Source organism: Polistes dominula, unplaced genomic scaffold (assembly GCF_049000335.1).
Source record: "Polistes dominula isolate Pdom_NZ unplaced genomic scaffold, Pdom_raw_medaka contig_68, whole genome shotgun sequence".
NCBI lineage: Eukaryota > Metazoa > Arthropoda > Insecta > Hymenoptera > Vespidae > Polistes > Polistes dominula.
In genome coordinates, this window is record NW_028301034.1 from 988,591 (window position 1) to 1,016,280 (window position 27,690).

Genomic DNA, 27,690 nt, shown 5'->3' on the forward strand with positions numbered 1-27,690 from the left:
AGCTTTGAAATAATTGAATTGTAATATTGAAAGAACCTTACTGAACCTAAATAACCTTTAAATAAAAATCTTTAAATTAGTAATAAAAAATAATAAAATAAAAATTGTGCTATGTGCTAAGTTGGACAAAATCACGCGTGAAATAAAATTAATTTCATTAAGATATGTTGAGTAGTTTTGGAATTATTAGTTTATAAACATATTGTGACAATGAATTTTTATATATAGAATTTAATTAATTAATTAATTAATTAATATATAGAATTAAATAATATATCGAATTTTATTAATTAATTAATTATTTTTGTTTCATCGCGGTTTTACGTTCTTCTGTTTCACAATTTTCAAATCACCCTGATTCTAAAGAAGTTTTCACTTAAAAAAAAAAAAAGCAGAAAAAGTTAGCAAATAAATTCGACCAAATTCGATTACAATAGAAATTGTATAATAATCTACGTGTCATCGGTTTTCTTTTGCCACAACCTGTGTTTTATGGTAATTACTACACGTGTTCGTCGTTCCGGTATACATTGGCATTGTTTCAAAGCTCATTCTCCCAGTATTATCGTTGCTTTCTATTATACATTATAGTCCGATCTGTATAATTCGATCGAATTAGTTTTTCTTATAGTCTTTTATCGTTTTTTTTTCCCGTATAATTTTATTTTACGCAAAGATATACATACACCTGCCACCGTTTTGTAACGTAAGCATCGTCGTTTAAAAGAATGTCGCACGGAGAAAGTTCGCCGTCCAACGACTTTTTGGCATATTAATTAGTTATGGGATGACGCGAGAAAATAAACGAAAGCTTCCCTCTCCCTTCTCCTCCTCTATCCCTTCCACCCTTCGTCTGTTGAAAACGCATCTTCTCTTTTATTTAATTTTTTTGCAAGAAATAAAAAAAAGAGAAAGAGAGAGACGGAGGAACTTTTACTTCGATAGTTTTTGTAACAAGAATCTTATTTTGACAAATAATTAATTTCATCATCTGTAAAAAGTCGGAAGTAAATAAAAATAATAGAAATAACACACATATTGAAAATAATTCTAATAAATGTATTTTGGAGATTGAAAAATTTCTCGCGTCATAAGATTATCTCTTTCGTATAAACCGTTTTCTCATCCAATAGACGTTCTAAAGAGAGCCGCCATCGAAAGTGGAAAAAAAATTCAATTCATAAAAAGACCGTCCCATGTATCATACACACCCACGCGGCTATTTAGTCTCTGTCCTCTATCTCGGTTCCTCGAAGGGAATAGAAAGGGCGCGAGAAACTCAGTAAGATCCCTCCTCCCTTTCCAGGTTCTCTCCTCCAGGTATCCCTCCAGGTGAAACCGTTTCCTGTGTCGCAAGCCGCGTCTCTCATTCCTGAAGGGTCTTTCCTGCGTCGACCTCTCCAACTATCTCTCTCTCTCTCTTTCTGATTTTTTTTCTTTCTCTTTCTCGCTTGGTCGCGTGCGCGCGCGAACGACCTTTTCTTTCTCTCACGGCATAGTAATATATCTGGGCCGCGTGGGCGGGCCACGTGGGTTTGACAGCTTAGCCCACGGAAACTGGTTACACCCACGAACAGGCTGCGCACGCGAGCAACGGAGAAAGAGAGAGTATCAAAGAGAAAGAGAAAAAGAGAAAGAGAGAGAGAAAGAGAAAAGTTACATCGAGTTTGATAGAGGCACACGTCAGGTACGCACGGAGAACAACAACACCGACCAAAGAAGCGTACTTTACCGTGAGCTTGCTTGCTGCTTCCGCCGAGATATACCATTTTTACCATGGACGAGAAAAAGTGCGATAAAATGGCGTTCGAGAAAAAGAGAAAGAGAGAGAGAGAGAGAGAACGCGTGGCTAAGTGTTACAGGCTAAGTTACGTCTAATAAATATAAAATGTACTCATCATCCACCCTCTTCCTCCTCCTCCTCCTCATAGTTTCTTTTTATTCCTATTACGTTTCCTACGTTGCACATTTCCTTCTTCTTCTTCTTTTACCCCACCTCCCTAACCTCACCCTTACACGTATCAAGTGTTCTGGGAGGAGCGTGCGGTTGAGTCTCTTTTGCGAACAATTAATCGTTAAACTACCCGGGAATTCGTCCCTTCAATCCTCACTCCCTTTCCCTTTTCCCTTCCTGTTGTTTGTTTTTTTCATTCTCTCTCTCTCTCTCTCTCTCTCTCTCTCTTTCTGTTTGTCTGTCTCGTTCTCTACTGAAATCGAGGAACGTAGTAGAAACGACGGAAAGGACGACGGTAGTTCGCGGGTTGCCCTTTCCAAAAATGGAATTGGTTTCGTCGGTTACGATACGATCTCGGCTCGGTTTTGCGCGCTCGCGAGCGTGCGCGCGCGCGCGCACGCACGCCACTCGTGCAACTTCGAGCTGTTCAGAAAAACGCCATAACTTTATATCGTATATGGAGTCAATGCACAGGTGCATGCCACCGTGTTTCTCTGCACGCTCGTTCTACCTCCCTCCCTCCATCCCTCCTACCCTCCCCCACCAACGCTCCCTCTTCCTCCTACTCCTACTCCTCCTCCTCCTCCTCCTCGTTCCATGGTCTTACCCGCCCCATTCTACTTCCACCCCTTCTTCTTCGTCCCTTGACTCGATCGAACGTGCGCGTAGAATGTCAATTGTTTCTCTCTCTCTCTCTCTCTCTTCGTTTGCACTTTGCTTCGTACTTTTGTCCCACTTTTTCTTCATTTTTCCCCCACTCTTTCTCTCTTTCTCTCTTGTTTTTTCACGATGAAACATGGTTGCGATACTCGAGAGATTTTCTCTCCTGTTCTCTCTTTCTCTTAGATCACCCTTTTCCTTTCTCTCTTTCTCTCTCTCTCTCTCTCTCTCTTATGTTTAACTGTCCTCTTCGTAAGATTGCGTTAGCCCGATCGGCGAGTATCAGAGAGACAAATGTCTCCCTTTCTCTCTTTCTCTCTCTCTCTCTTTCAATCTTAGGATCGTTTCTCTCTTTCGTTATCTTGCCATCCGTCTTCGTCCTCGCCGATCTCTTGCCATAGGCGAGTGGTAACGAGTTCGGTAAAAAATAATTAGTATGTCCCGTCCGAGAGTCGGTGCTTCTAGAAATAGACCGGTCCGCATAATCATCCATCGATATCGTGACCGCTTTGGAAACCTGGCGGGCGGCTTTACTTCTCTACGATACTTTATCGGCCGTATTCTTAGGAGAAGGACGAAAGAGTGGGGGCAAGAGTGAAGTTGACGTTGAAGTTGAGTGTGTATATTATGTGTGTATGTTTGTACACAACAGAGGGCGAGGTGGGGAGGGGGGGGGCGAGGATGAGGCAACCGTACAAGAGTTACTCCCCCTAACCCCTATCAAAAGAGGGGAGGGGTGGAAGAGGAGGTATGTACTATCGCGAACGTAAATTACGATGTGATTTTATGACTCAACGATCCTGTCTACTTTATTTACTTTTATACTCATTTTACCTTCTCACTTTTGTACTTTTTCTCTTGTCATTTTGTTTAGATAGGAAAGAAAAGAAAAAGATAACAAAATAGAAATGACAAATGAATAATGAAATTTATATAAAGAAAGGGCTGAACACATAATTGGGTCAGATTAACCTGAAACTTTATGATCGTTTGATATTAACATACAAGTACGACGACATACGGTACCTTGGCTAACACAACGGTGTGTCTGTCTGTCTGTCTCTCGTCGTAGGTGCGAGACTAACAGGAATCGAAAGACAGACACGCGCGTGCGCCAACGAACGGAGTCGCGTGCGAGAGCCAAGCAAGTCGGTGTGTGTGTGAGAGAGAGAGAAAGAGAGAGAGAGAGTTGAATTTATGAATGAACGAACGGACGAAGGGCGAGCGTGGGCGAACAACCCACGCGTTCTATCATAATCGGTACCTCCGGCCTAGTCACGAACGTTTTACCTGAGACTCCTCGAGAAATAAAGAGAGAGAAAGAAAGAGAGAGAGAGAGAGAGAGAGAGTCCTTCTCGAGAACTTGAGAGAAAACGTAAAGCAAAATAAGCGAGAATAACAACGACGAATCCGAGACAAGTCAGTATGCAAAATTTACACTTGGATTCATCGTTTATCAAGGATCGAAGATTCGATTGTGTGTATTTTTTGAAATAGGCATCATTTGTTGGTTATTTTTTTAGGTAATTTTGGTTAAGCACGTTTACATTAGGGTTATAGGTGATTTTTGTTCTTTTGTTTATTTCAGATGTTAATGGACTAATTATTTTATTCAATTACATTCGAAATAACCAATAAATGTATTAAATATATAAATAATATTTAAAAATTAATAAATGTGAATGAAAAAAGTGTTTTCGTATATTGCATACAATTCTTTTTGATACGCTTAAAAATTATACATATGTGCCCATAATTATGAAAGTGGTCTAACTCGTATATCTCTTGTTTCGAGATATTTAAAAATTTACACATGAACACTATATGAATTTTACACAATATTGAAATAACAAACATTATCTAACGATTCATTTTGGATAATATAGTAAAAATTACATTGAATTTATTTAGTTTATAATAATGTAGTGCGTAATATCTGATAAACTCATTTTTTTTTATTAATTTTCATTTAGACCACTTTCATTATTATGGGCACACATATGATGACCTAGACTCGAAGGTAGAAATATTCTTATAATAATGTAAAAATAATTTCATGGAATATTAAGTAGTTACTTTGACAAAAGTCGACAGACTCTCTCGAACTCGTCCGTTTGTCATATTAACGCTCGCACGTTATGAGAATGAATAATCCATGGAGTTCAGTAGTAGTGTGATGGTGGTCGAAGGTAACCACCTATGCATGTATATAAAGTACGTAGATATACTATATGTATGTATATATATAAATATATACGTCCCACACAAGAATTTCAGGTGTTTCGACTAACGAGCGATTTGCATTGAACAACGAGGACGTTCGACGCGACGTTCGAACGAACGAACCAGTTTTCGAGCCGCCAAAGGAGTCCTTCGCAATGCCGCGTAATGCTTCGGATACTAACACAACATAACGTAAACGTTAAAAAAAAAAAAGGGGAAAAAAAACAGAAGGAAGATAAAATGGGCGGGGTTGGTGGGGGTTAAGCAGGGTTTACTCCTTTTGATTCGTTCGATCTTTCAAAAAGTTGTGACGTAAGAAAGATTACAAGTTGAATCGTTATATGGTGTTTGCAATGATGATGATAATGGTAGTGATTGTGATGTGGAGACGTACGCATTAAACTTATCTTTTTTACATTAATTAATTATTGCATAAAAAAAAAAGGTTGACTCTTGCACGTACCATGTAAATGATCTCTAACGTGATGTAAATGAGTCGTGCATGAAGCGTGTAATAACACGAAATACATTGTCCTCGTATACGGCGTTACGATTCATTATACATTATGCGGTTGCACCATTAATATAGTGTATATCGGGAGGATGCTGGAGGCTTCGATTTATCGTATATCACTGGGCCGAATTTTTCTCTCGGTTCGGTTTTATTGCGCGTTACTTTATAATCGCGTTTATTGGACATTATATCGTCGTATATTACTTGAGTACCGCGCGTGCCATAAAGCGACGACGCTTAAAACAAATCGCAAATAAAAGAGGAGATTATTATTATATGCGCGAAGGGGTTGTTGAACAGTGACGGAAGAGAATAATAATAATAATAATAATAATAATAATAATAATAATAATAAAAGTCGTTTGCATAATAGCATCGACGAGCTGCTATTTAGGTATATGAGTAAGCATCGGATGATACGTCTCGAACTCGTCGAAATTCTTCGCATCGAAAATATGAATTGAATTATTATCTATGATATTCATTCGGAAGCTGCATATTAAATCTCAATGACAACTACGTCTATCTCGATTAACGCCTTCGCTCTAAGATATTAAAATATCGATTTTATCGATTCTCCCCTGTTTATTTTTTTTTTATCTCTCTTTATAACGACTAACTAATTAAGTAGTCAAGTGAAATAATGACGTTGACCAAACGACGTTAGTATGAATTTTTGAATAATATTATAATCCATAGATCGTATTGTTTAAGGCGGCGGCGGCGGCGGCGGCGCGTTTGCAAAAAGCTATTCATTTGTTTGTATACGTCAGCAGTTGAACGTGCCGAATGAAAACCTTTGATTACCTTTATCACGTTTGATGCGTCTGCAAATGGCGCACATGCGTCGTCCGCAGTGCTGCCTCTCAGGCTTCTGCTCGGTGTCCAGGGTGACCATCTTTTTAATAATTTTAAATCGTTTATCGATAAAAACACGTGGACAAAATAATAAACGATATTGTCAAATTTGTTTGATCTCTTGTTTTTTTTTCTTTTTTTTTTCTTATAGTTTTATATCCGTTCCAATTCTAGGAAGGTGAATATCTCGATCAGGTAACTTTCTGGTTCTCACTAAAGACAAATTCATTCCGATCGAACTTAATGTATCTTCGAACGTTAACACAGATTCGATAGGATAATCCTCTTGTCTCGACGTTCCTGTCGTCGTTATTCTCGTCGAGGAACAAAAATCGATCCTTTCTATCCACCTCTTGGGACGAAGAAGATCGACGACGCTCCTGCGATTAGCGGGTCCTGTAAGTCGACGATTTGTCAGATCGATCTTATCGATCTCTCGAATAAACGATATCGGTCTCACAATATGCTCGAAATAATCTCAAATAAATCACGAATTTGATAAATCAAGAAAGATATTCCTTAGCTCGGTTGCTTTCATCAAAGACGATTTCACATTGTTGAATTTATACAATTTTGTATAAATTTTCTAAACAAAATTCTATCATGAATGATCGATCGTGTCTGTCATTACAGAATCGATTGTTAAAAACTTTTTTAAACAATCGTTTCTCGCGTGACGTAACGCTTTCACTTGGTTTCTTGGGCCTTAGCCGCGTGCGAGCGCGCGCAGACTCCGTTTGGAATTTCACACGGGTTTTCTCTCTCCTACAGTTGAATTTAAAAAACTTTGTATGCTACGAGAATTGATTTCACCTTTACTTCGTTAATTGCAACGGGACGCGTCATAAATCACCTTTACGTTTATTCGATTTTGTACGTTTTTGAGACTTCGGCACGAAATGAACGACACGACACGACACGACACGATACGGCACACAACACACAACATTCGTAGGCGCGCGCATTCACTTGCAACACGAACGATTTCGAAGCAATGGAAATTTTAACGGGTCCTTTTACTCCTCCCTCCTCTTCTTCCTTTTCTCCTCAATCGAGCATAAATTTTGATTTTTATTTCGCGAGATTTTATCGAATTTCAATCACGTATCACAAAACAACTCACGTTGTTACGAAGAAGACGAAGAAAAATGATTTTACTACAATTTTAAATTGTCCCCTGTTTCTTCCCCATCTCTTTTTCTATTTTTACTCTTAACTTTTTTTTTCTTGGTGCATCTCAAGCACCGAATCAAGCTAATTAAGCTTAATTCGATTTAATTAATCCTCGATACTTTGACCACTTCTCCACCTCTTCCTATCCTCCTAACACTACGAAGCTGATCTTGCTTCACCCTAAGGGCAATTAGCGAAGAAGACAAGACGTGGGTTGAGTCGATGTTGATAATTCGTCTAAAATGAGACCAAAGACTCGATCTTTCTTCTCTTCTTGTTCGTTTGTCTAACACCGACAGACAGTCAGACAGACAGACAGACAATTCGATCGCTTTCGTTCGCGTGGGCGATGTTTCTTCTCTTTCCTCGGGCATAAATTATTTCGAATTACTTGCCAAGAGCTTGGAAAGAACCAATCACGACCAAGAGTAACTTTCGAAAATTGTATGAGACGAAAGGATATGAAATAGACACGCAACAACTACGTAGAAGAATTGAAGACAAGATTTAGTAATTCGATTCAGACAGAACATTTCTTTTTTTTTACTATTTCTCAAGCTTCTTCTTCTTCTTTTTCTTTTTTTTTTTTTTTTTTTTTTTTTTATTATCGAGAGTGCATTATTTTGTTCTCGCTTGAACGAAACGAATTGAATTTACGATTACAAGTGTACAACGAAGATGTGTATGTGTGAGCGCGTGCGCACGCGAGTTTACAGAAAGGACAAAGTAACTTGAGTCCGACTGTAAAACCGGTACACAACAAAGTTGCGAAGCTTATTTTGGGTATTCGTGCCGGAGTTGTTCCTGCAGAAAGGATTAAATCATTGGGGGTGGGTGGGGGGAGGAAGGGTACCTCGTTTAAAAGCGATACGAATCCGTAAAGTTTATTTTAATACACTTTGCTCTTATTGTTGATGCAAATTAATGGGTACTATGTTAAAAACATTGTGAGATACCGGTTCATGGTGTATACGTGCGTGAGTGAGTACTTGCATGCGTGCATGAGTGTGTGAGTGCGCATGAATGTGTACGTGTTTGAAAAGATAGAACGGTTAAGAAGAGACTGAGAAAGATTAAAGAGTCGGAGTAGTCAGAATGAAGGAGTCAGAGTGAAAGTTGACAAAACGTATTCTCGAGGGATCCGGTAAACGCCCACGCACGGCCATTTAATTAACACCGAAATTGTCGTACGCAATCCGAAACGTCGGTGATCGTACGTAACGTCTTGCATATAAACCGAATGGATCGCGTACGTCCAATTCTCCGTTAAATTATCATTTACTATTTAATTACACGCTGTGATCTTAATTGCAAGAATATACGCGTTGATCTCAAGCGTCGAAAATATTATCTTTACTTCCCCGTGAGAGGATATATATATATATTCAATGATTTCCACCGTATGTTCTATTCGATTCAACTATACGTTCCGTCCTTTGTCGGCTAATCTTGTCGATCTATTTTCTCAACAACAACAAAAAATCCATAATAAAAATTGTAATATAATTAATACTAAAGAAATGGGAGCACAAGGGGAGAGTAGTATTTCTCAATGAGAAAAAACAAGCCATGTTTATTACGAATATCAAGTTACGATATATCTTTCTCTCCTTCGTTGACTATAATATTCTTCTTCGGTGTATTCATTTATCGAGATTTTCCCTTCCCTTTCTACCTTGTTCCTCTCGTACACTTTCCTCAACCATTCCTCCCGCCACTATCCATCCTAACTCTCAAACGATTACGGTGTAGAGACATTAAGCCGCTCTTTATCACGGTCAACGTTGTTATAATTAAACTTTTTGGTAAAACGTCTTTCGCTTTTAATCGAGCACGTACCGTCTAATTATTTTAATTACCGTTATCATCCTTATTACGCGCGGTCGTTCGTTAATGCCACGCTTGTACAAAACGGTTAACCGGATTGTTTCGTCCCCGTCGTTTAATTTACTTATCGCGTTTATCGCAACCAACGAGCGATCGTTTCTTCAGAAGAAGAAGAGGAACTGAGGGGAAACAGGAGGTGGTGGTGGTGGTGGTGGTGGTTGAAGAGGAAGCCGAGAAGAAGAAGAAAAAGAAGAAGGTGAGATAGAAGAGTGCAACACACGAAAGGGAAGCGACCGGAACCCGATCGAGAGAACCGATCGAGCATTGATTAATTCGCGGCGCTTTTCTGCCATTTATAACGCCGCGGCTAATTAAGCGTGCCCGGGTTAATCGCGCAATTTGTTACCTTAATGACGTATCAAGTTACGAAATTAACGTCGCAGAGGCTTCTCTCGATCGCGCATACCCGGTATATATCGAAGTGAGTGAGAGAGTGAGAGAGTGAGAGAGAGAGAGAGGACCTCCTCATTTACCCTACCTCGGCCTATTATTTCTCAGCTTTATGTCCTTCCCCGACTTTGCGAAGAAAACGATGAAACTTCTTTCGCAAGTCTTTCCTTTTTTTTTTTTTTTTATATTAATAACTTTTTTTTTCTCTTTTCGCAATCTTGTTATTCCTTGTTCATGGTTGACAGAGAGAAAAGAGGCACGACTCGTGGCGTCTCGGATTTCTTGATATCTCTTTTTTCGGTTTATATTTACGGTTTATATTCTCGTGGAATTTTTTTTCAATATGAGAGAGAGAGAGAGAGAGAGAAACGAGAGGTACTCGATAAATGCAAGTTACTCGTTATTTGCCTAAGAAAGCGAAATCAAGTTTTACTTCGAAATAATTAACGAAAAAGAATTAAATAAGAAATTAAAAAAGAATATAAACGACAAATAAAAGCATAGAGGAAGAAAAGTGATTGCGTAAAAAGGGAGAGAGGGAGGGAGGTAGGGAGGGAACGGGGAGGAGTAGGGCAGTTACGTGTCGAGGGCGGCAATAATTAGAGCGGCGAGTTTTGTAACGATTAAGACGTACTATAATTTACAATGTACCGAATCTCGAGAAAAGGGGCACGCCGTAAAAAAGGTCCTTCGATGAGGAGAAAAGGAGAAGAAGCGAGGAATCGTAAAAGCGCGCAGCGCTCGGGGAAAAAACCGAAGGACCGCTTAATTTTCTCGGTCGAGAGAGGTAGCAGCAGCAGCAGCAGCAGCATCAACAACAGCATCAGCAGCAGCAGCAGCAGCAGCAATCAAGCTCGTCCGATCATCCCAATTTCGTTGGCTCGCACGTGTGCACGATGAACGGGAGTGTTGCGCGCGGGCGAACACAACATTCGAAGGAGACGATCGCAAAGTCGGGATCTTTAAATTGCCACAAGAGAGAACGAAAATTCGCGACGTTAACGGGAAAGAAAAAAAAAAGGGGGTTGCGGCACGGTAGAGAAAGAAACATTTCTCTCTCTTTCTCTTTTTTTTTTTTTTTTGCATATATTTTATTTCTTTTTTATTTTTCACTCTCAGGTAAAAAACAGCCGCGGCACTTTCGATCGGCCCCACCTACTACTACTACTACTACTACTACTACTACTAAGGACGACTTCAGGATAACAGAAGTTGCAGTTTAAAGCAGGAAAGTTAAAAGAACAGCACTCGTTGCAACGAGTACCTTCTTTTGGCGTCAGGAGAAGTTTCGGCCTCGACACGCATTTTCAAAGAGTCGTTTCGTCGTCACGGACCCATCAGGCCCTCCCCCTTCTCTCCGGACTAACCGATCCTTATCTGATTGTGCCGATCTTTACGATCTTTCCTCGCGAGAGAGTAGTAAGATCCTGGGCTTTCTTATTCTTATTCTTCTTCTTATTCTTCTCATCTAAGATGACGGATTAATCGCGATCGAGCGTGCTCGATTCCGCCTTATTGTATATATGTATGAGAGTGGAGACTTTTTTGCAAGGAGGACGTGTCCCGAATGGACAAGAAAAAAGGGGAGCATCCTTCTCTATCACGAGAAGAAGAGAAGAAAATTCCTTTGCCGATTCGAATCAAGAGAAAAGAGGATGGAAGATTATCGTCATCGTTTTCGTCTTCGTCGTTCGTCGTTCGTCGTTCGTCGTTCGTTCGTCGGACCGCGGCCAATCGACGACGCCTCGGACGCGCCAATAAATCAGAACGAGTATATATAAACGTGGTCAAGCTTGAGGAAGGGATCCGGTGACTCGGTGCAAAGAAACCTCGAATCATCGAATCCGCATCGATCGGCCACTACGATCTCCCCCACGGCTACGAATTTCACTGGCACATAAATACACACACAGAAACAGACACTAAAGACCACCATGCCCATACACTAAATTATACGCTTGTGTGTTTGTGTGTAACATACGTGTATGAAGTCAAAGTCATAATCGTCGTTACATCGTTCGAACATCGTGTTTGCGAAAGCGAACGGATCGAAGCCGATCGCGATTCAATTAATATCCGCGGGCTGCTCCTCCCACTTCGCTTGATTTAATTATCAGATTTTGCCGGTACCGATAGGAATCGCTTCATTAAGTCGAGACGACGGTTAGGTACCAAGTGAAACCCGCACCGTCAACGTCGTTATCGCTGAACCAACTCTTATTTCCCATTTGGATAATCTTTTTTAATTATATCGGGGGTATAGGGGGTATAGGGGGGGGGGGGCTAGGGGAGGACGGAACGATCATTTGTTCGTTGTAAAAGACGCTAACTTCTGCGGATGCTTGCTACTACTACAATTCTTGTCTTCTTTCATCATCATCATTATCATCATCATCATCATCATCATCATCATCATCATCATCATCATGGTCATCATCCTCTGACCGAGATTTTTATTCGAGGAGTACCGTGGCGCATCGAACGCGACACGGTTGCAACGAGTTTTCGTTACCCATTAACAAGTTTGCTAACCCTTCCTCCAACCATCTATATAACCCTTTTTTTACGACATCCCATCGTGCGTCAGCAACACGCCCGATCGTTTAACCAACGTTCCCGCGAAAGATTTCGCACCGAATATTCCAACGAAATGAATTTCATTATTGCGTACAACGTCGGACGTTAAAACATATACGCGAAAAGAAATGTTTTTTATTTTTCAATAATACCGGAACTAAACGATTTGTACAGCTATATATATATATATATTTAAAAAAAAAAAAGAAAACGTGAGAATCTTTTCAAGGATGAGCAACAACGAGCACAGGAATTCAATCGTCTTGATGGATCGTTAAAACGAGAGATCGATCTAAATCGCGCACCATTCAATATGATCCGTAAGATCCAGTTGGAGCGTTGCTTGGTGACGAGGTGGAGCATGTCGTAAATACACTTCCAGTTAAAACACACTTTATCACCATAAAGTCACACAATTACGTAGAATTTGTTTCATTGACGAATAAACGTCAACAAAAAGGGGGAGGGTGGGGCGTGATAAACACCACCACCATCCATTCACGTCGATTATCACTTTACATGACGGACGTCGAATCCAAAAGTAAAAAAGTAAAAAAACAATGGTCAGAAAACAAGAAAAAAGACAAACAAAAGTTGAAAAAAAAAGAAAAGAAATGATAAATCTCAAAATTCGTAGACAATTATCACACAGTCGAATTTAAAGACACACAACAGACACGAAGAATAACAAAAAAACTAACACCACGAAGGTAGAGTAGCTCGCGACGAAGTTCGATAAACGAAATACACAATTTTGGGCCTTAGAGGATCTAACGAGAAAAAAGAAGGGAAAAAGGAAGGAAATTGGGGTAGGATACAAGAGAGAAAGTATAATAATAATGGGATAGGTAGATGAATAATATTGAGGTAAGATACTACTAAACGCGTAAGAAGAATAAGAATAAGAATTAAGAAGAGAGCGGGTGCGCGTCGGTGCGCTCTGCGGCCGGTCTCTCGGTTCGTCTCTGACTGGCGTAGTGTATAAGCAGCACACTCTCGCGCGAGTTCTCTCTCGTGTTCCGAACGGTGCGTGCTGCTGCTCTACGGCCGGAGGCCACGTGACACGGTCCCCTGCAGGAGGTAGGACCGCTTGCGAGTGAGCGCGCGCGCAAGCACGCACGCCACCGAGTAAACTTCTGTGACAGGCAAGCAGGCCGCGCGCGCGCGCGCACACACACACACATACTCTCTCTGTCTTTCTCTTTCTTTCTTTCTTTTTCTCTCGCAATAAGCAGCAAACAAGTAAGCAGCCTAGCAAGCAAACGAAAGAGAGAGAAAGCAAGAAAGCACGAAGCAGCAACAAGTCTTGCGCGTCGGTGTCGCGAGCTCTCGTGTGTGGGCTGCGGCGAGCTTAGGGCCAACAACAGAGTGCCGTTGCCCGAGAGTGGGGATAGGTCGTAGAGGCGGCCCGCCGACAGGGACCGACCGACCGACCGACCGACCGAGTGGGAGGACTGGCCCTCTCTCGCTTCGTTCAAACGAGTGGGGAGGGGAGTAGTGCCGCCGCCTCGCTTCTCGCCAAACTCTCTTTCTCTTATTCTCTTTCTCTCTCTTTGTTCAACGCTCCTTCTTGCACACCGGGGAGAGAACACGCACCGTAGCAGGGGTGGAGCGGCCTACGACCCCACCAGGCGCGTGCCCCGAGTCAAACAACCTACCGTCTACCGCCGCGTGCGCACTCGATAACGAGCTCTCTCTCTCTCTCTCTCTCTCTCTCTCTTTCTTTTTTTTCTTTTATTTTTTTTTCTTGGTCTTTCCCCCAACAAAATTATTTCTTCTTTTTTTAGCGGTCCCCAACCGAAGAAATGTGCTAAAAGTTACTACTACTACTACTACTACTACTACTACCATGCTTTGCGATCGACGATCACTTCTTTCTTTTTGCTTTCTTTGTAATCTTTTTCATTTGTATTTACCCTTACGAATGGATCAAGCGCGTGGAAGAAATATTAAAAACGTCCGGTAAAGATTGGTGAAATAAAAAAACGGGTCGAGAGAGTTAAAAGGGCAAGCCGCGAAAGACCTTTAAGTTGTTTGCTTTACTCTACCGTGTGATGTTCGTTAACGAGGGAGAAAGAATGAAAGAATGAAAGAGAGAGAAAGAGAGTGTGTCTCTCGACGAGAAGCAGATTTTACTGTCGGGAGAATTTTACGAGTTACTCGAGTTCTTTGCAGCACCATCATCTCTGCATATTTATAGAACCATAAGAAAAATCTAACACCTATGCTCGAGTTAATGGTGTCCCTCTATAGGACACTTCCATCCACCGGAAGATATGTTTTTAAGGGTACTTTGTAAGGATGCTTGTCTCCTATTTTGATATTTTCTCTTCTTCTTTTTTTTTTTTTTAACTTTAAAACGTTATGGGGATCTAAAAAAAAATCCTTGTCAATTTCATGGTACAATTATTCGGCGCGCGTGGGGTAACGAGTTTTACAGGAGTCAGGAGTACGGCCACGTGACACGAATTCCCAACGTCGAAAAGAGAACCCGAGGAAGTCTCAACTTCCGTGGAACAACGACGGAATTTTAAACGATTGTCTGTGTCGTATCGATGTACGCGGCGGTCAGCGTGAAAATCAAAGCGTCACGTTGATCCAAGAAATGACAGGGTTTTTTAATAGAAAACATTACGTTTTTATAGGGATCTTCTGACCAAGAATTACAAGATTTCAAGGATTTCAACGAGAATTCATAGAAATCGAAGGTAAAATCTGTTACAAACGAAAGTTCTGACCCATTGGTTTCAATGCGATGGAATAGGATCATGGTGACCGGAAGTGATCGCCTACGCTTACGATTCAACTGTGATAAGGTAGTTGGACGACTAGCACAAGGTTAATGATGGTAGTGGGGATTTAACTCTCATCGTTGTTGCTAGTCTTGCGATCGAGAGTCGCCCACCGTTATATATGTTTTGTAAGTCCCAAAAGTCGATTTCGGAATTACTTGACTGTTCCTGAAAGTGCGCCCACGCGATTATAACCCGCGATGATCCATCCTTCTAGATACGTAAAACGACGACAGCAAAGACGAAGACGACGACAACGGTTGCCGAAATATAACCGTCCGGCATCGCCCACGTATAAAAATGAAAAAAAAAAAAAAAAAGAAAAACGTAAAGGTGCCTCTGTGTGTTCACCCAGAAACCTTTACCAGTTATATTCTTCCCTACCTACTTTATCCCTTCCCCTTTTGTTGGTTTTTTTCCCCCCTCGAATGACAAATAATCATCGCCCACGTTTATGGGACTTATATGACTTTTGGAAAAACAATCGATTAGTCATCTTCTAATTCGAGGATAGAAATGAAGAAATAACAAATTTTGTTTTATACGAGTAACATTGATAAGTTAGCAGGGAGAGAGAGAGAGAGAGAGTATTTGAAGAGGAGAGGACGACGTGCAGTCGACGATTGGGCGTGACCGATATGCATTGATTCGACGTAAGACGCATATATGCGGTTACTTCGTCGCGGTACGGATTAAGAGAACAGGACTTGGGCCGGTAGGAAGAAAAGCCGCTTGACAAATCGTTTTCTACTCGTCTTATCGTTTATTCTTATCTATCGATCTCACGGTCCCGTCGTCCCTCTCTTTCTCGAATAATCGTGGGCGTGATAGACGTACGGAACCGAGACTAATATGTTCCACGTGAGAGATATTCTCTCACTCTCGAAAACTTTTCATTTTCTATTTATCCTCCTTTGTTTCTTAGAAAACCGTCAATCGAACGTTTTGTTATCCTTATTCCATCATTATATTTTGCTCTTTATATCCACGAGTTATGTACGAGCTAACCAACAAGCCGTTCTATTAATTTTCTAACGCGCTATTAAGCCAAGATTAGTAATAGGGTACACTCAAGGTACTCAGGTACGAAGCTCCAGTGTAGCTTCTTTCCCCAGGTCGATCGTTACCGCATGCTGGGAATGTTAACGAATGTTTCGCACGCGGTTTTGCCCTGGTATGACGGTTCGTTCGTTCGTTCATTCGTTCATACATTCGCTTGCTTGCTTGCTTGCTCACTCGTTCAACTCGCGCAATGCAATTCCGTTCGCAACAGACCCCAACCAGTCCAGAGGAGTTCGTCGACGCCCTCGTCGAGAGTCGTCTCCTTGACGACTCTTTGAGAGAAGAAAGTATCTCGATTAGCTCGGAGCCTCCTCGATTTCTACCATTCCAATACGATCCATCATTCCCTGTCTAATTAATCTTTGAAAATATTGCTCTGGTGTACTTAAAAAAAAAAAAAAAAAAAAAAAAAACAGGAACATAATAAGAAGAAAATGATATAAGTCAGAATGGAAGAAGATCGATGCACGATCGACGCGAATTTCGAGCAAACACTTTCTTGATAATATCTCGACGATGAGAGTTTCGCGGAATAAGAAAAGTCAAATACCTACTTCTCTTTTCTTTTCTTTTCTTTTCTTTTCTTTCGTTAGTACGATAGATAATGGTTGCATGATTGTTTTCTACGTTTATATGTATTTACGTGTTTATGTGCGTTTAGTTGAATGCTTGAAAGACGCACGCTATTAAGTATAATTTATATCGCCAGTTCTCTGTACACACATCGTTGGATAATTTGTTGTTCCCTTTTAACATGGCATTACGTGTTATAACGACGATATCTTCGCAATAAGAAGGATTGTTATTAGGGCTCGGTTCTTTGTAATTAATTCCGTTTAAATATCCTATCGCCTTTTACCGAGGATTTATAAAAAGAGAGAGAGAGAGAGAGAGATAGGAAGAAAGATATTTCTAACAACACCGATTGATTCGACGATTTAACGATTTAGCTACCGTGATAGCTATGAAACTTTGTTGCACTTGTTGTAATTGTCTATCCCTCTCTCTCTTTCTCGTAATATCAAATATTAACCTTTGCTTACCACACTGGGTCCAAAGGACCCAGACCTTTATGCAACTTGAGTCATTTTCCTCAATTGTTCAATTTTGGTAGTTTTTTTTAAGTAAATCTATGCAATAGTTTCTTTTTTATAACGATTTTTCTCGTCCGGGTCCAAAGGACACAGAGGTGTGGTAAGCAAAGCTTAATGGAAAGCATCCTTTAATAATAATAATAATTTTATTTAAAATAGTTATAATAATCACATACGCAGTGTGATGTTATTCGGTGTATAGTAAAGCATTTCATTTCGAAGATTTCTCAATGAAATATTAAGAGAGAAAAGATTACTTTTAGCTATTTTACTCACGAAATATATATCAATAATCACCCTCCTCTTGCTCAAAATAGAAACATTCACATTTTTTAAGAATAACATCATAGTTATGACCAGTAAATAACATTAGTTAACCACGATGTTTGACAGCAAGTCTTAAAAATTTATGTTGAACAGTTTTCAATGTGTCGTAAATATAAAAATTGTAATATTGAAACCAAATAATGCTAAAATAATCATAAATGAGATGAATTAACAACACTAGATTTACGAACTGAGCCAATTTGACTCATTTCAAATTTTTTTGATACAAATATATATAAAAACTGAAATGTTATATTTTTAAAAATATATGTTGTTTTTTTAATTACGTAATAAAATATATCTAAATATATAATTCATCATAAATATAAAAATTGTAATATTGAAACCAAATAATGCTAAAATAATCATAAATGAGATGAATTAACAACACTAGATTTACGAACTGAGCAAATTTGACTCATTTCACATTTTTTTGATACAAATATATATATAAAACTTAAATGTTATATTTTTAAAAATATATGTTGTTTTTTAATTACGTAATAAAATATATCTAAATATATAATTCATCATAAATATAAAAATTGTAATATTGAAACCAAATAATGCTAACATAATCATAAATGAGATGAATTAACAACACTAGATTTACGAACTGAGCCAATTTGACTCATTTCAAATTTTTTTGATACAAATATATATAAAACTTAAATGTTATATTTTTAAAAATATATGTTGTCTTTTTAATTATGTAAAAAAATATATTTAAATATTAATTACTACCCTCTATTCAATCCTTCATTAAAAACAATGTTTGTAAGTCATTAACCCATTGACTGGCAGACATATTTAGAGCGTCTTGCCTTAAACTTTTAAAAATATAATAATATCAAGTTATTGATATAATATTGTAATGATATTTACAATAATTGATAAGTAATGTTTTTTACACCATATCAATATTTTATTTAACCTTTGTAATAATTCTTAAAACAAATAACCATTTGTAATTAATCTAAAATTGCATAATTCATCATAAATATAAAAATTGTAATATTGAAACCAAATAATGCTAAAATAATCATAAATGAGATGAATTAACAACACTAGATTTACGAACTGAGCCAATTTGGCTCATTTCAAATTTCTTTGATACAAATATATAAAAAACTTAAATGTTATATTTTTAAAAATATATGTTGTCTTTTTAATTATGTAAAAAAATATATTTAAATATTAATTACTACCCTCTATTCAATCCTTCATTTAAAACAATGTTTGTAAGTCATTAACCCATTGACTGGCAGACATATTTAGAGCGTTTTGCCTTAAACTTTTAAAAATATAATAATATCAAGTTATTGATATAATATTGTAATGATATTTACAATAATTGATAATTAATATTTTTTACACTATATAAATATTTTATTGAACCTTTTAATAATTTTTAACACAAATAACCATTTTTAAATAATCTAACATTACACGACACATTACGAGATATCTCGTAGTTGGCAGTCAATGGGTTAAAAGAAACTACTACTTTCAATCCCCTTTGTGATTCACACACAGTATCTCGCGTAGGATTATATTAATTAACAAATATAAACATTATTATAATAAAAACAAAAGGAGAAATGAAACGTGTTACAATCTATTAATATAAGTTTTTATTTACTTTTATTAACCCATTGACTGGCAGACATATTTAGAGCGTCTTGCCTTAAACTTTTAAAAATATAATAATATCAAATTATTGATATAATATTGTAATGATATTTACAATAATTGATAAGTAATATTTTTTACACCATATCAATATTTTATTTAACCTTTGTAATAATTCTTAAAACAAATAACCATTTGTAATTAATCTAAAATTGCAGCGCATACTACGAGATATCTCGTAGTTGACAGTCAATGGGTTCAAAAATATTGAACAAAACATCCGTAAATCCAGTGTTAATAGATAATATAAAATTATTAATGAGTTACTAAGTATTGAAAAAGTTAATGTATTACAAATTTGATTAAATATGACAACATTAACGTTTATCGTTGATTCGTTCAACGATATGTAAATAAACAAGAATGATATTATTTTAATTAAACGATTATCATTTTTATCTCAATCATGTAATAACGAAGGTGAGTAAAGTAAAAGGTATATTTATTCAAGAAGAGAAAGAAAGAAAGAAAGAAAGAGAAAGAGAAAGAGAAAGAGAGAGAGAGAGTTCAAGAGAGAAACTTTAAACTTTTCTCACGCGCCTCGAGCCAAGGGAATTCTCTTGTCGGTACTTGACCGATATAAACCAAGACAGACAAACAGACACGCAAGTAAGCAAGTAAGCAAGCAAACACGCGTGCACGATTTCATTCCATTACGATAAGGACGAAAATTTACTGCTCGAGTACCTTATTACCAAGGAGTATTACGTTATTGGGGATTAGGCGAGAAGCGGAGACCGAAACGAATTAACCTACCAACATTAAAACAATTAGCCAACGATTCAGGACGATTTTCTTACTTAGTTGCATATAAAAAAAAAAACAAACAAACAAACTGACATTCTGGAATCGAGTAAGAATGTGAGAGGGAATTCCATCGTGCCTAGACAGAAAGGAATGTTTTATATATCTCTTTCTCTTTCTTCCGCAAGAAGAAGAAGAAGAAGAAGAATCCAAAAGAAATATATATTTCATCCACCTACCTAACCTGACTTTAAAAGTCAATTAACCGAGTAACATATCGATAACGTTACCATTTATCAATAACCGGAAGAGATGTTGGAATGCTCTTCGAGACGACGTACGATAAGAATGAACATATTTGATAAGAATAAAATGATGGTCCTTTTTATTTGACGTAAGGTGTAGTACGGGTTACGAAATAAGTGCGGCAAAAAAATTCGTATAAGAAACGCTTAAAATTCTTTAATAATAAAAATGTATTTATTGGCAATATATTTCGACGGCATACCCAAGACTCGAGATAAACGTAACCAAACCATTGGACGAAGAACAGTACACATCTATATATACCTTAGGCCAATAAAACCAGTCGTGTAACCGATGTGTCTCTCCAATAAACCGCATAGAGGGACTACTTTTATTGGACATAAAACTTTAGCGTGTTACGTACTTCCCGATATCACGGACAACACACTTTTCCTAAAACTTTATCCGATTTGATGAGAATAAAAACAAAAAAATAAGAAAATAACAACTAATTCGAGTAGCATACATTAGAAAAGATACATTTAAACGAGACTAAAAGCATCGTTGAAGACGTTTTTTTTATTATGGTCATCGGTTAGATTAACGGATGTCTTTATTAGAGTTAAAATAATGTTTATAACCAAATAAGATTAATGTTATCTCCCAAAATTTAAAATGAAATTGAATAATTTTGCATGAAATTATGATAGAGACTTTTCTTCTTTACATCACTATATTATCTTGGTTTCAAAGGTATACACAAGAAGAAGGAAAAGGAAGGGAAAGAAAAGAGAGGGATAAGAGCGTGGATGGCGACCCAGATACGGGCTATGAAAGAATGTTTGGCTTTTACGCCGGTGGCTAAGCTAACAATAGATCCTTGTAATCGTATGTTGCAGTTCGAGCTTTTACACTTTCGGTACTCGTCCTACACACACACATACACATATACATACATAGACAACATCTTTGAATCTTTCTCATTCTCTTTCTCTTTTCCTGTTTTCCTTTCTCTTTCTTCGTCGTTGTGGTGGTTCTTCTTAGAGAGACAATTAAATCAAACGTGCCCTTCCCGTTTGAGTTTATTTGTTCACGAGAATAAGAGAGAGAGAGAGAGAAAAGCAGTCGATTCGTGGACTGGACTGGCCTGGTCTGGGCTGTTCGATGACAATAACGACCACGACTACGAACTGAAAGATTACTATGGGTTTGTGTGCACGTTCAACGACGATAAAACGCCATGAAGCTCGACGAGAAAACGACGAGCTCGTTCTACGGATCTCGTTCGTACTCCAGTAGAATGCAGATCCTGTGCGCACCTTTTCTCGCTTGTTGGAATGTTACGACTCTCTTTCTCTTTCTTTCCTATAACTCAACTAAATTCTATTCCGTTATCGTTCAATGACAACTTACCTTTAACTTTCTTTCATGTCTTTTTTTTTTAAAAGATTTTAGGTCGGGTCATAAGTAACTTTCGATGCGGATATGTAGAATCTATTTTTCGTATTTACCTATTATAAGTCACACTGAAACAAACGGATTTTTGATATCACTGTATAGATGAGGATTCAGTTAGTTTTCTGTCAAATTTGTAAAAAGTGCATATTCGATATGTAATGCTTTAGGAATTGAAACAAGGCAATAGCACTAAAGTGGCAACTGAAACAATATGCAGCGTATACAGTGAAGGACTGATAACTGATAGGGCAATCAGAAATTGGTTTGTAGAATTTCGTTCTGGAGATACGATCTTAAAAGATGAACCGAGTGCAGGACGTTTTTCCGACTTTGATGAACCTTGTAAAGGTAATATTGGAGCAAAATACAATAGATAGGTTGAACAATTGCAAAGAGTGCAAGGAAACAGATGTGTGCAGATCACACACGGTAGAAGTGAAAGCTTCAAAGGAAACCAAGCTTCGAAATAATTGAATTGTAATACAGCGCCATCTAATGAAAGAACCTTACAGAATCTAGATAATCTCTAAATCAAAATCATTAACCCTTTGAGTACATTTGACGAGTGAGACTCGTCATTTGAATTTAAGAAACTTATATAAATATATAAATATTTCTATTTTGTTTCATTTATATATTTATTTGTATTTAGTAATTGAAATGTTATTGCAAAAATATATTGATATCATCAATATATTAGGTTAGGGAAAAAGGAATCCATTATTTTTTCGTTAGATTACTTTAGTTATCGATTTCTCGCAAAATATCAATCAAACAATTTTAAATTTATCCTTGCTAGAAAGGTGACATTTACAGCTAAAAAAAATTCCTTTACCATTTTTTGTTTGGTCTATTCAATTGTGATTTACAGGGTGTTCAAAATGAAAGTCAACAAAGAGAAAATTCCGTACATTTCACACTTTTTCTTTTCTAAAGACGATAATTTAAGCTAGGCGGGTGAAATTGTAAATGGTGCTTACACTCTCAATACTGTAACAGATAATTACGTGCAATTTTGGTTTCGTCGATTCCGTTCAGGTATTTTTGATGTTAAAGATGCACCTCGCACAGGCTGGCCTATCGTCGAAAATGTCGATAAAATCACAGAAATAATCGAAGTTGATCAGCTTCTTAGTAGTTGTAGCATCGCCCAGGAGCTAAAGATCGACCATAAAACAGTTTTAAACCATTTGCGCAAAGCTGGATTCAAAAAGAAGCTCGATGTTTGAGTGTCATACCAATTAACACCAAAAAACATGATGCATCGAATTTCCATCTGCGAAGCCTTGGCCAAACGGAATGAAATCGACCTATTTCTTAAACGGATGGTGACTGGGGATGAGAAATGGGTCACATACGACAATATTGTGCGAAAACGATCGTGGTCAAAGCGCGATGAAGCAGCTCAAATGGTAGCAAAACCAGGACTAACGGCCGGGAAGGTTCTACTGTGCATTTGGTGGGACTGGAAAGGAATCATTTATTATGAGTTGCTTAAATATGGCCAAACACTAAATTCGGATCTTTACTGTCAACAACTGGATTATTTAAAGCAAGCGATTGACCAGAAACGGCCAGAATTGGCCAAAAGGAGAGGTGTTGAGTTTGATCAGAACAACGCCAGGTCACACATGACTATAGTGACTTCCCAGAACCTCCAGGAGATTGGTTTGGAAATTTGGATGCATCCATCATATAGACCAGACCTTACACTAAGCGATTATCATATTTTTGTTGCACTGCAAAACTTTCTTATTGATAAGAAATTGAAATTAAAAGAAGATTGTAAAAATCGATCACAAGAGTTTTTCGCAAATAGGGACCAAGACTTTTATGAGACAGCCATTGTGAAGCTACCTTTAAAACGTTAATAAATTAACGAACAAAACGGTGAATATTTGATCAAAATCAGACAACCAGAAGTATGTTAAATAAAGGTTTGAAGTTAACGTAAAAATAATGGATAACTTTTTCCCCAACCTAATAAATATATTCCAAATAAAATGTATTACTTTTACACATTAAATATATAAAATATACAATTAAATATAAAAATCTTTAAATAATTCAGTACTCAAGGGATTAACATAGTAATAAAAAATAATACACAAAAAAAGAAACATGTGTGCAGATCACACGTGTTAGAAGTGGAATCTTGAAAAAACTAAGTTTCGAGAGAATGAGACGAATACAAAATAAAAATATCTGCTGTAGGATAATTGTATTCTCTTCTTATTTAGTATCGCGGCTGTTTCATCGTTTCCTACCGCTCCGTTACATAGCCGCCTACCTCTTCGTTACATTTTTTCAAATCACACCCATTCTAAAGAAGTTTTCACTTCAAAAATTGTGCTATGTGCTAAGTTGGAAAAAATCACGTTTGAAATAAAATTAATTTTATGAAAATAAGTTAAATAGTTTCGGAATTATTAGTGGACAAACATATTGTTACACTGAATTTTTATATATAGAATTTTATTAATTAATTAATTATTTTTGTTTCATCGCGGTTTTACGTTCTTCCGTTTCACGATTTTCAAATCACCCTGATTCTAAAGAAGTTTTCACTTCAAAAAACTCCATGAAAAGTGTCTTGCACTTATCAGTCGCAGAAACACCATTCTTTGACTAATAAAAAACGGAAATTATTTAGGACTCGACCTAATATATTACATTCGTATTATTTTTCATTTATAACATTTAAAAATAAAATATCGATCAACTTAACATAACTTCGTCGTAGTTAGCTTCGTTCGCGAGTATTTTAATTATTTATTGAACTTATTCGATATCGTTCCTGGTAGTCTTGTAAGAAACATTTTAATTTAATTGATAATTAAACAAAAAATATGTATTAGTATATTCATGACATTATCCTAAGTGTTTGAATATGATATTTATCAAATAATAGTTGTAGTTTTTTTTTATTTATTCACAATCGTAGATTCTTGATCTCATCAATTAAAACGAATCGAGTTATTATGATATATACTATTACTTATATATCTTTGATTGTATACATATTAAAAAGAAAAAAAAAAAACAAAACCTACGTTATTATTGTGTCTCACAAATCGGTGTGATAATTATTCAAGCACACAAGAGAGATCTCTCGAAACAATTCGACGGGCGAGTTTCGTCAGAGCAAGAATGCAAAGACGGGAACGTCGAAAGGAGGTGGAGTAGGACGGGATTGGGGTAAGGGAAGAGGAAGGGGAAGGGGAAGGGGAGGGGGGTAGGTAGGTAGGGGATACCAATTAAAATAAGATTATTAAAATGTCAGTCGCGAGACATGCGGATTAGAAGAGGCGAGAATGATAGTCCTCGGGCTTGTCTTGACAACGTGTAATTTACAGTCGTGAGCTTTCAAACGAATTCGCTACTCGCGTTGTTGTTAAACTCGTAATACACCTGGTCGAGGAGAACCGAAGAGAATAAAAGATAAAAGAGAATGGGATGCTTGGGAAGTTACGACAAACGCGTGCGTAAGCAAGAAGCGTGATTAAAAAGTTCGTCTAACGGTGAGAAGCATTCTCGAACGTGTGTATCAACGTCGACAATGATACCCGTTCAGTAATAAACAAATTGTTAACTCGTTTATTTTCTTCTTTTTTTTTAATTAAATTATTAACACAATTAAATTGATTTAAATTGTATTTTTATTTTAATGTATGTCGCGTATACGATTCACGTATCAATAACAAATATATATCAAATTGTTTATAATCGGTTGAAAGTTCCTAAACACGTTTGCATTTTTTTTAACCATTTGACTGCTAAAGGCGTATATATACGCTCTCACAAATCCATCAATATACGCCTTCTGTATTTTTTTTTACTATAACACCTTTATTGCTGTATTACCGTATAATTTAATATGGAATTTATTGTGATATGTAACATAGCAACTAAATATTGGCAATTATTTCAATGTCGTTTAGTTAATTGCTTTTATATTTGAAATTCGTCGTCTATTTTAATTTTATTATTTTTATAATAAGGGTTAAAATTATTCAAATATTCTGTTAAAGTTAATATAAATACAGTGTTACATTATAAATTTTGTATCTTTTTTCTTGTATATTTAAATTACCGATTATTATTGAAGGAATGCACAAAATAAATAAAGTAAATTAAAATAGGTTAAAAAATTACTGTAAAAAAATGTAAAAACAATTCATATTTTTATTTTATTTGCCATTATTATCTGTTTTGGTCAGAGTAGTCAATGGAAAAACAGTTACAGCGACTGACATGTGAAAATCGCGCCGCGTCGTTCATATTAATGGATTGGTTCGAGAGCGCGCTGCAGTTAAAGGGTTAATGATAAAATTACTCTTTTGAATTTACTACCTATTACTAGATAAAAAGTAACATTAGCAGTGTGTGTAAGAAAGTATCAACAAAAAGCGTAATTTTATTAAACCTGATATTTCCCATTACAAAAAAATTTGTCGACGAGGAATAACTCAGATTAGTTTTAAACGTTACTTAGCGACTGTTGGTTGAATGTAACAAGAAAAAATGTAATTTAAACGAAAAGGTAAAAATAGATCAACAGTAATTTACGTTAAACGGTACACAAAATTACAATTTTATATATACAGTAGGGGTGCCCCGTCACGCGTTGCTGTGGCTCACAATCAGTCCGATACACACGTCTTTAATTCAAAAATTTCAAACTTTTTGAAATAAGCTGTAACAATACAATCTGGACCGTTTTGATGAAAATTTGTATTAAAAAGTTATTACAATATCTAACGTCATCTCGAATATCGACTAACTTCAACCTATAAACTTTTCGCATAACAATTTATAAATGAAAAATTAATTAAATAAACAACTTAAATTGGATCGAATTGTAACGCTAAACCATTATCGAATCCACCTTAAGACACACACAAAATTTCATTAAAATCGGCCTAGCCGTTTAGGAGAAGTTCAATTACAGAAAGGTGCACAGAAGAAATATACATATATTAGAGACAGTTAAAAATGATCGAAACGCGATAGAATTAGCGAGTAAGTAAAACCAAAAAAAAGGGAACGAAGAGAAATAATAAAATGAAGAAAAAGGGATAAAGATTATTTTCTTCTTTAGAGGCTTTTTATATTCTCTTGCGAAACGGATTCTTCCGTTGTGCCGAGTGCGTCGACATAAGCGCGATAAATTACGAGGGTGGAAGAAGAAGAAGAAGAAGAAGAAGAAGAAGAAGAAGAAGAAGAAGAAGAAGTAGAAGAAGTCGCGAGGAAGGAGGTAAAGAAAAACGAGGCACCGGTGTGACTCGTTTTGCACACAATTTCCACGTGTTCGTAGAAAGCGCAAACAGCGTGATGGTATAAGTATGGTGGTGATGGTGGTGGTGGTGGTGCAAGCATTGGTGACGCCGTTGGATACCGGCGGTATCTTTGCGCGAAAATAAAGTGCCGTGTGCGTATTCGCGAGTAGTAGAAGTAGCCGGAGAGAGTACAGTGCTCACAACGTGGAGATTGCGAAAGGAGGTGGTGGTGGTGGGAGGAGGCCCAGCGAGAAAGAAGTAAAGAGGGGGGAGGGAACGGTAGTGAGGCCCTTATTAACATTTCTCTGGGATTCGAGGCGAGATTAAATTGACAGGGAGGATTTGCGAGTCGTTTGTTACCTGAGGGCAACCTCCCTCCCTCTCATTCTCTTTCTCCCTTTCTCTCTCTCTCTCTTCTTTATACTCTTCTCTTTCTCTTCCTATTTTGTTCTTTCTTTCTTTCTTCTTCTTATTCTTCTATTTCTTCTCGTTTTCCATGCTTTGCGAGCGGGTCACAAAAGAGAATTCTTCTTCTCGATTCGATCGCAACTCTCTCTCTCTCTCTCTCTCTCGTACTCTCCATTTCTCAATGCTGTGTTCTGTATATTTTTTTTCTTTTTTTTTTTTTACCATACGACAATGAGACTCTAATTAATTGATGTAGCTCACAAGAGAGAGAGAGAGAGAGAGAGAGAGAGAGAGAGAAAGAAAGGGAAAAAGAAAACCAAAAACTTTTCGAAAGACTTAATGGAACCGATAA

General features: G+C 37.3%; 1 protein-coding gene across 5 annotated transcripts in view; it reads right to left on the bottom strand.

Moving 5' to 3' along the window:
- The window catches only part of LOC107070836 (Myocardin-related transcription factor), a 246,156-nt gene that overhangs the window by 21,441 nt on the left and 197,025 nt on the right, over positions 1–27,690 (bottom strand). Inside the window, exons 1-2 of one of the 5 annotated variants that reach the window (XM_089174533.1) lie at positions 12,542–13,251; positions 6,159–6,605 (exon numbers count right to left, since the gene is read on the bottom strand). The exons of 3 other annotated variants lie outside the window; for them this stretch is intronic. In XM_089174533.1, the coding sequence (XP_089030659.1) occupies positions 6,159–6,249 (91 nt within the window). In that variant the 5' untranslated portion in view covers positions 6,250–6,605; positions 12,542–13,251. Of the gene's footprint in view, positions 1–6,158; positions 8,206–12,541; positions 13,252–27,690 lie in introns of those variants that run through there. One more of the 5 variants, XM_089174532.1, reaches the window with a different exon arrangement.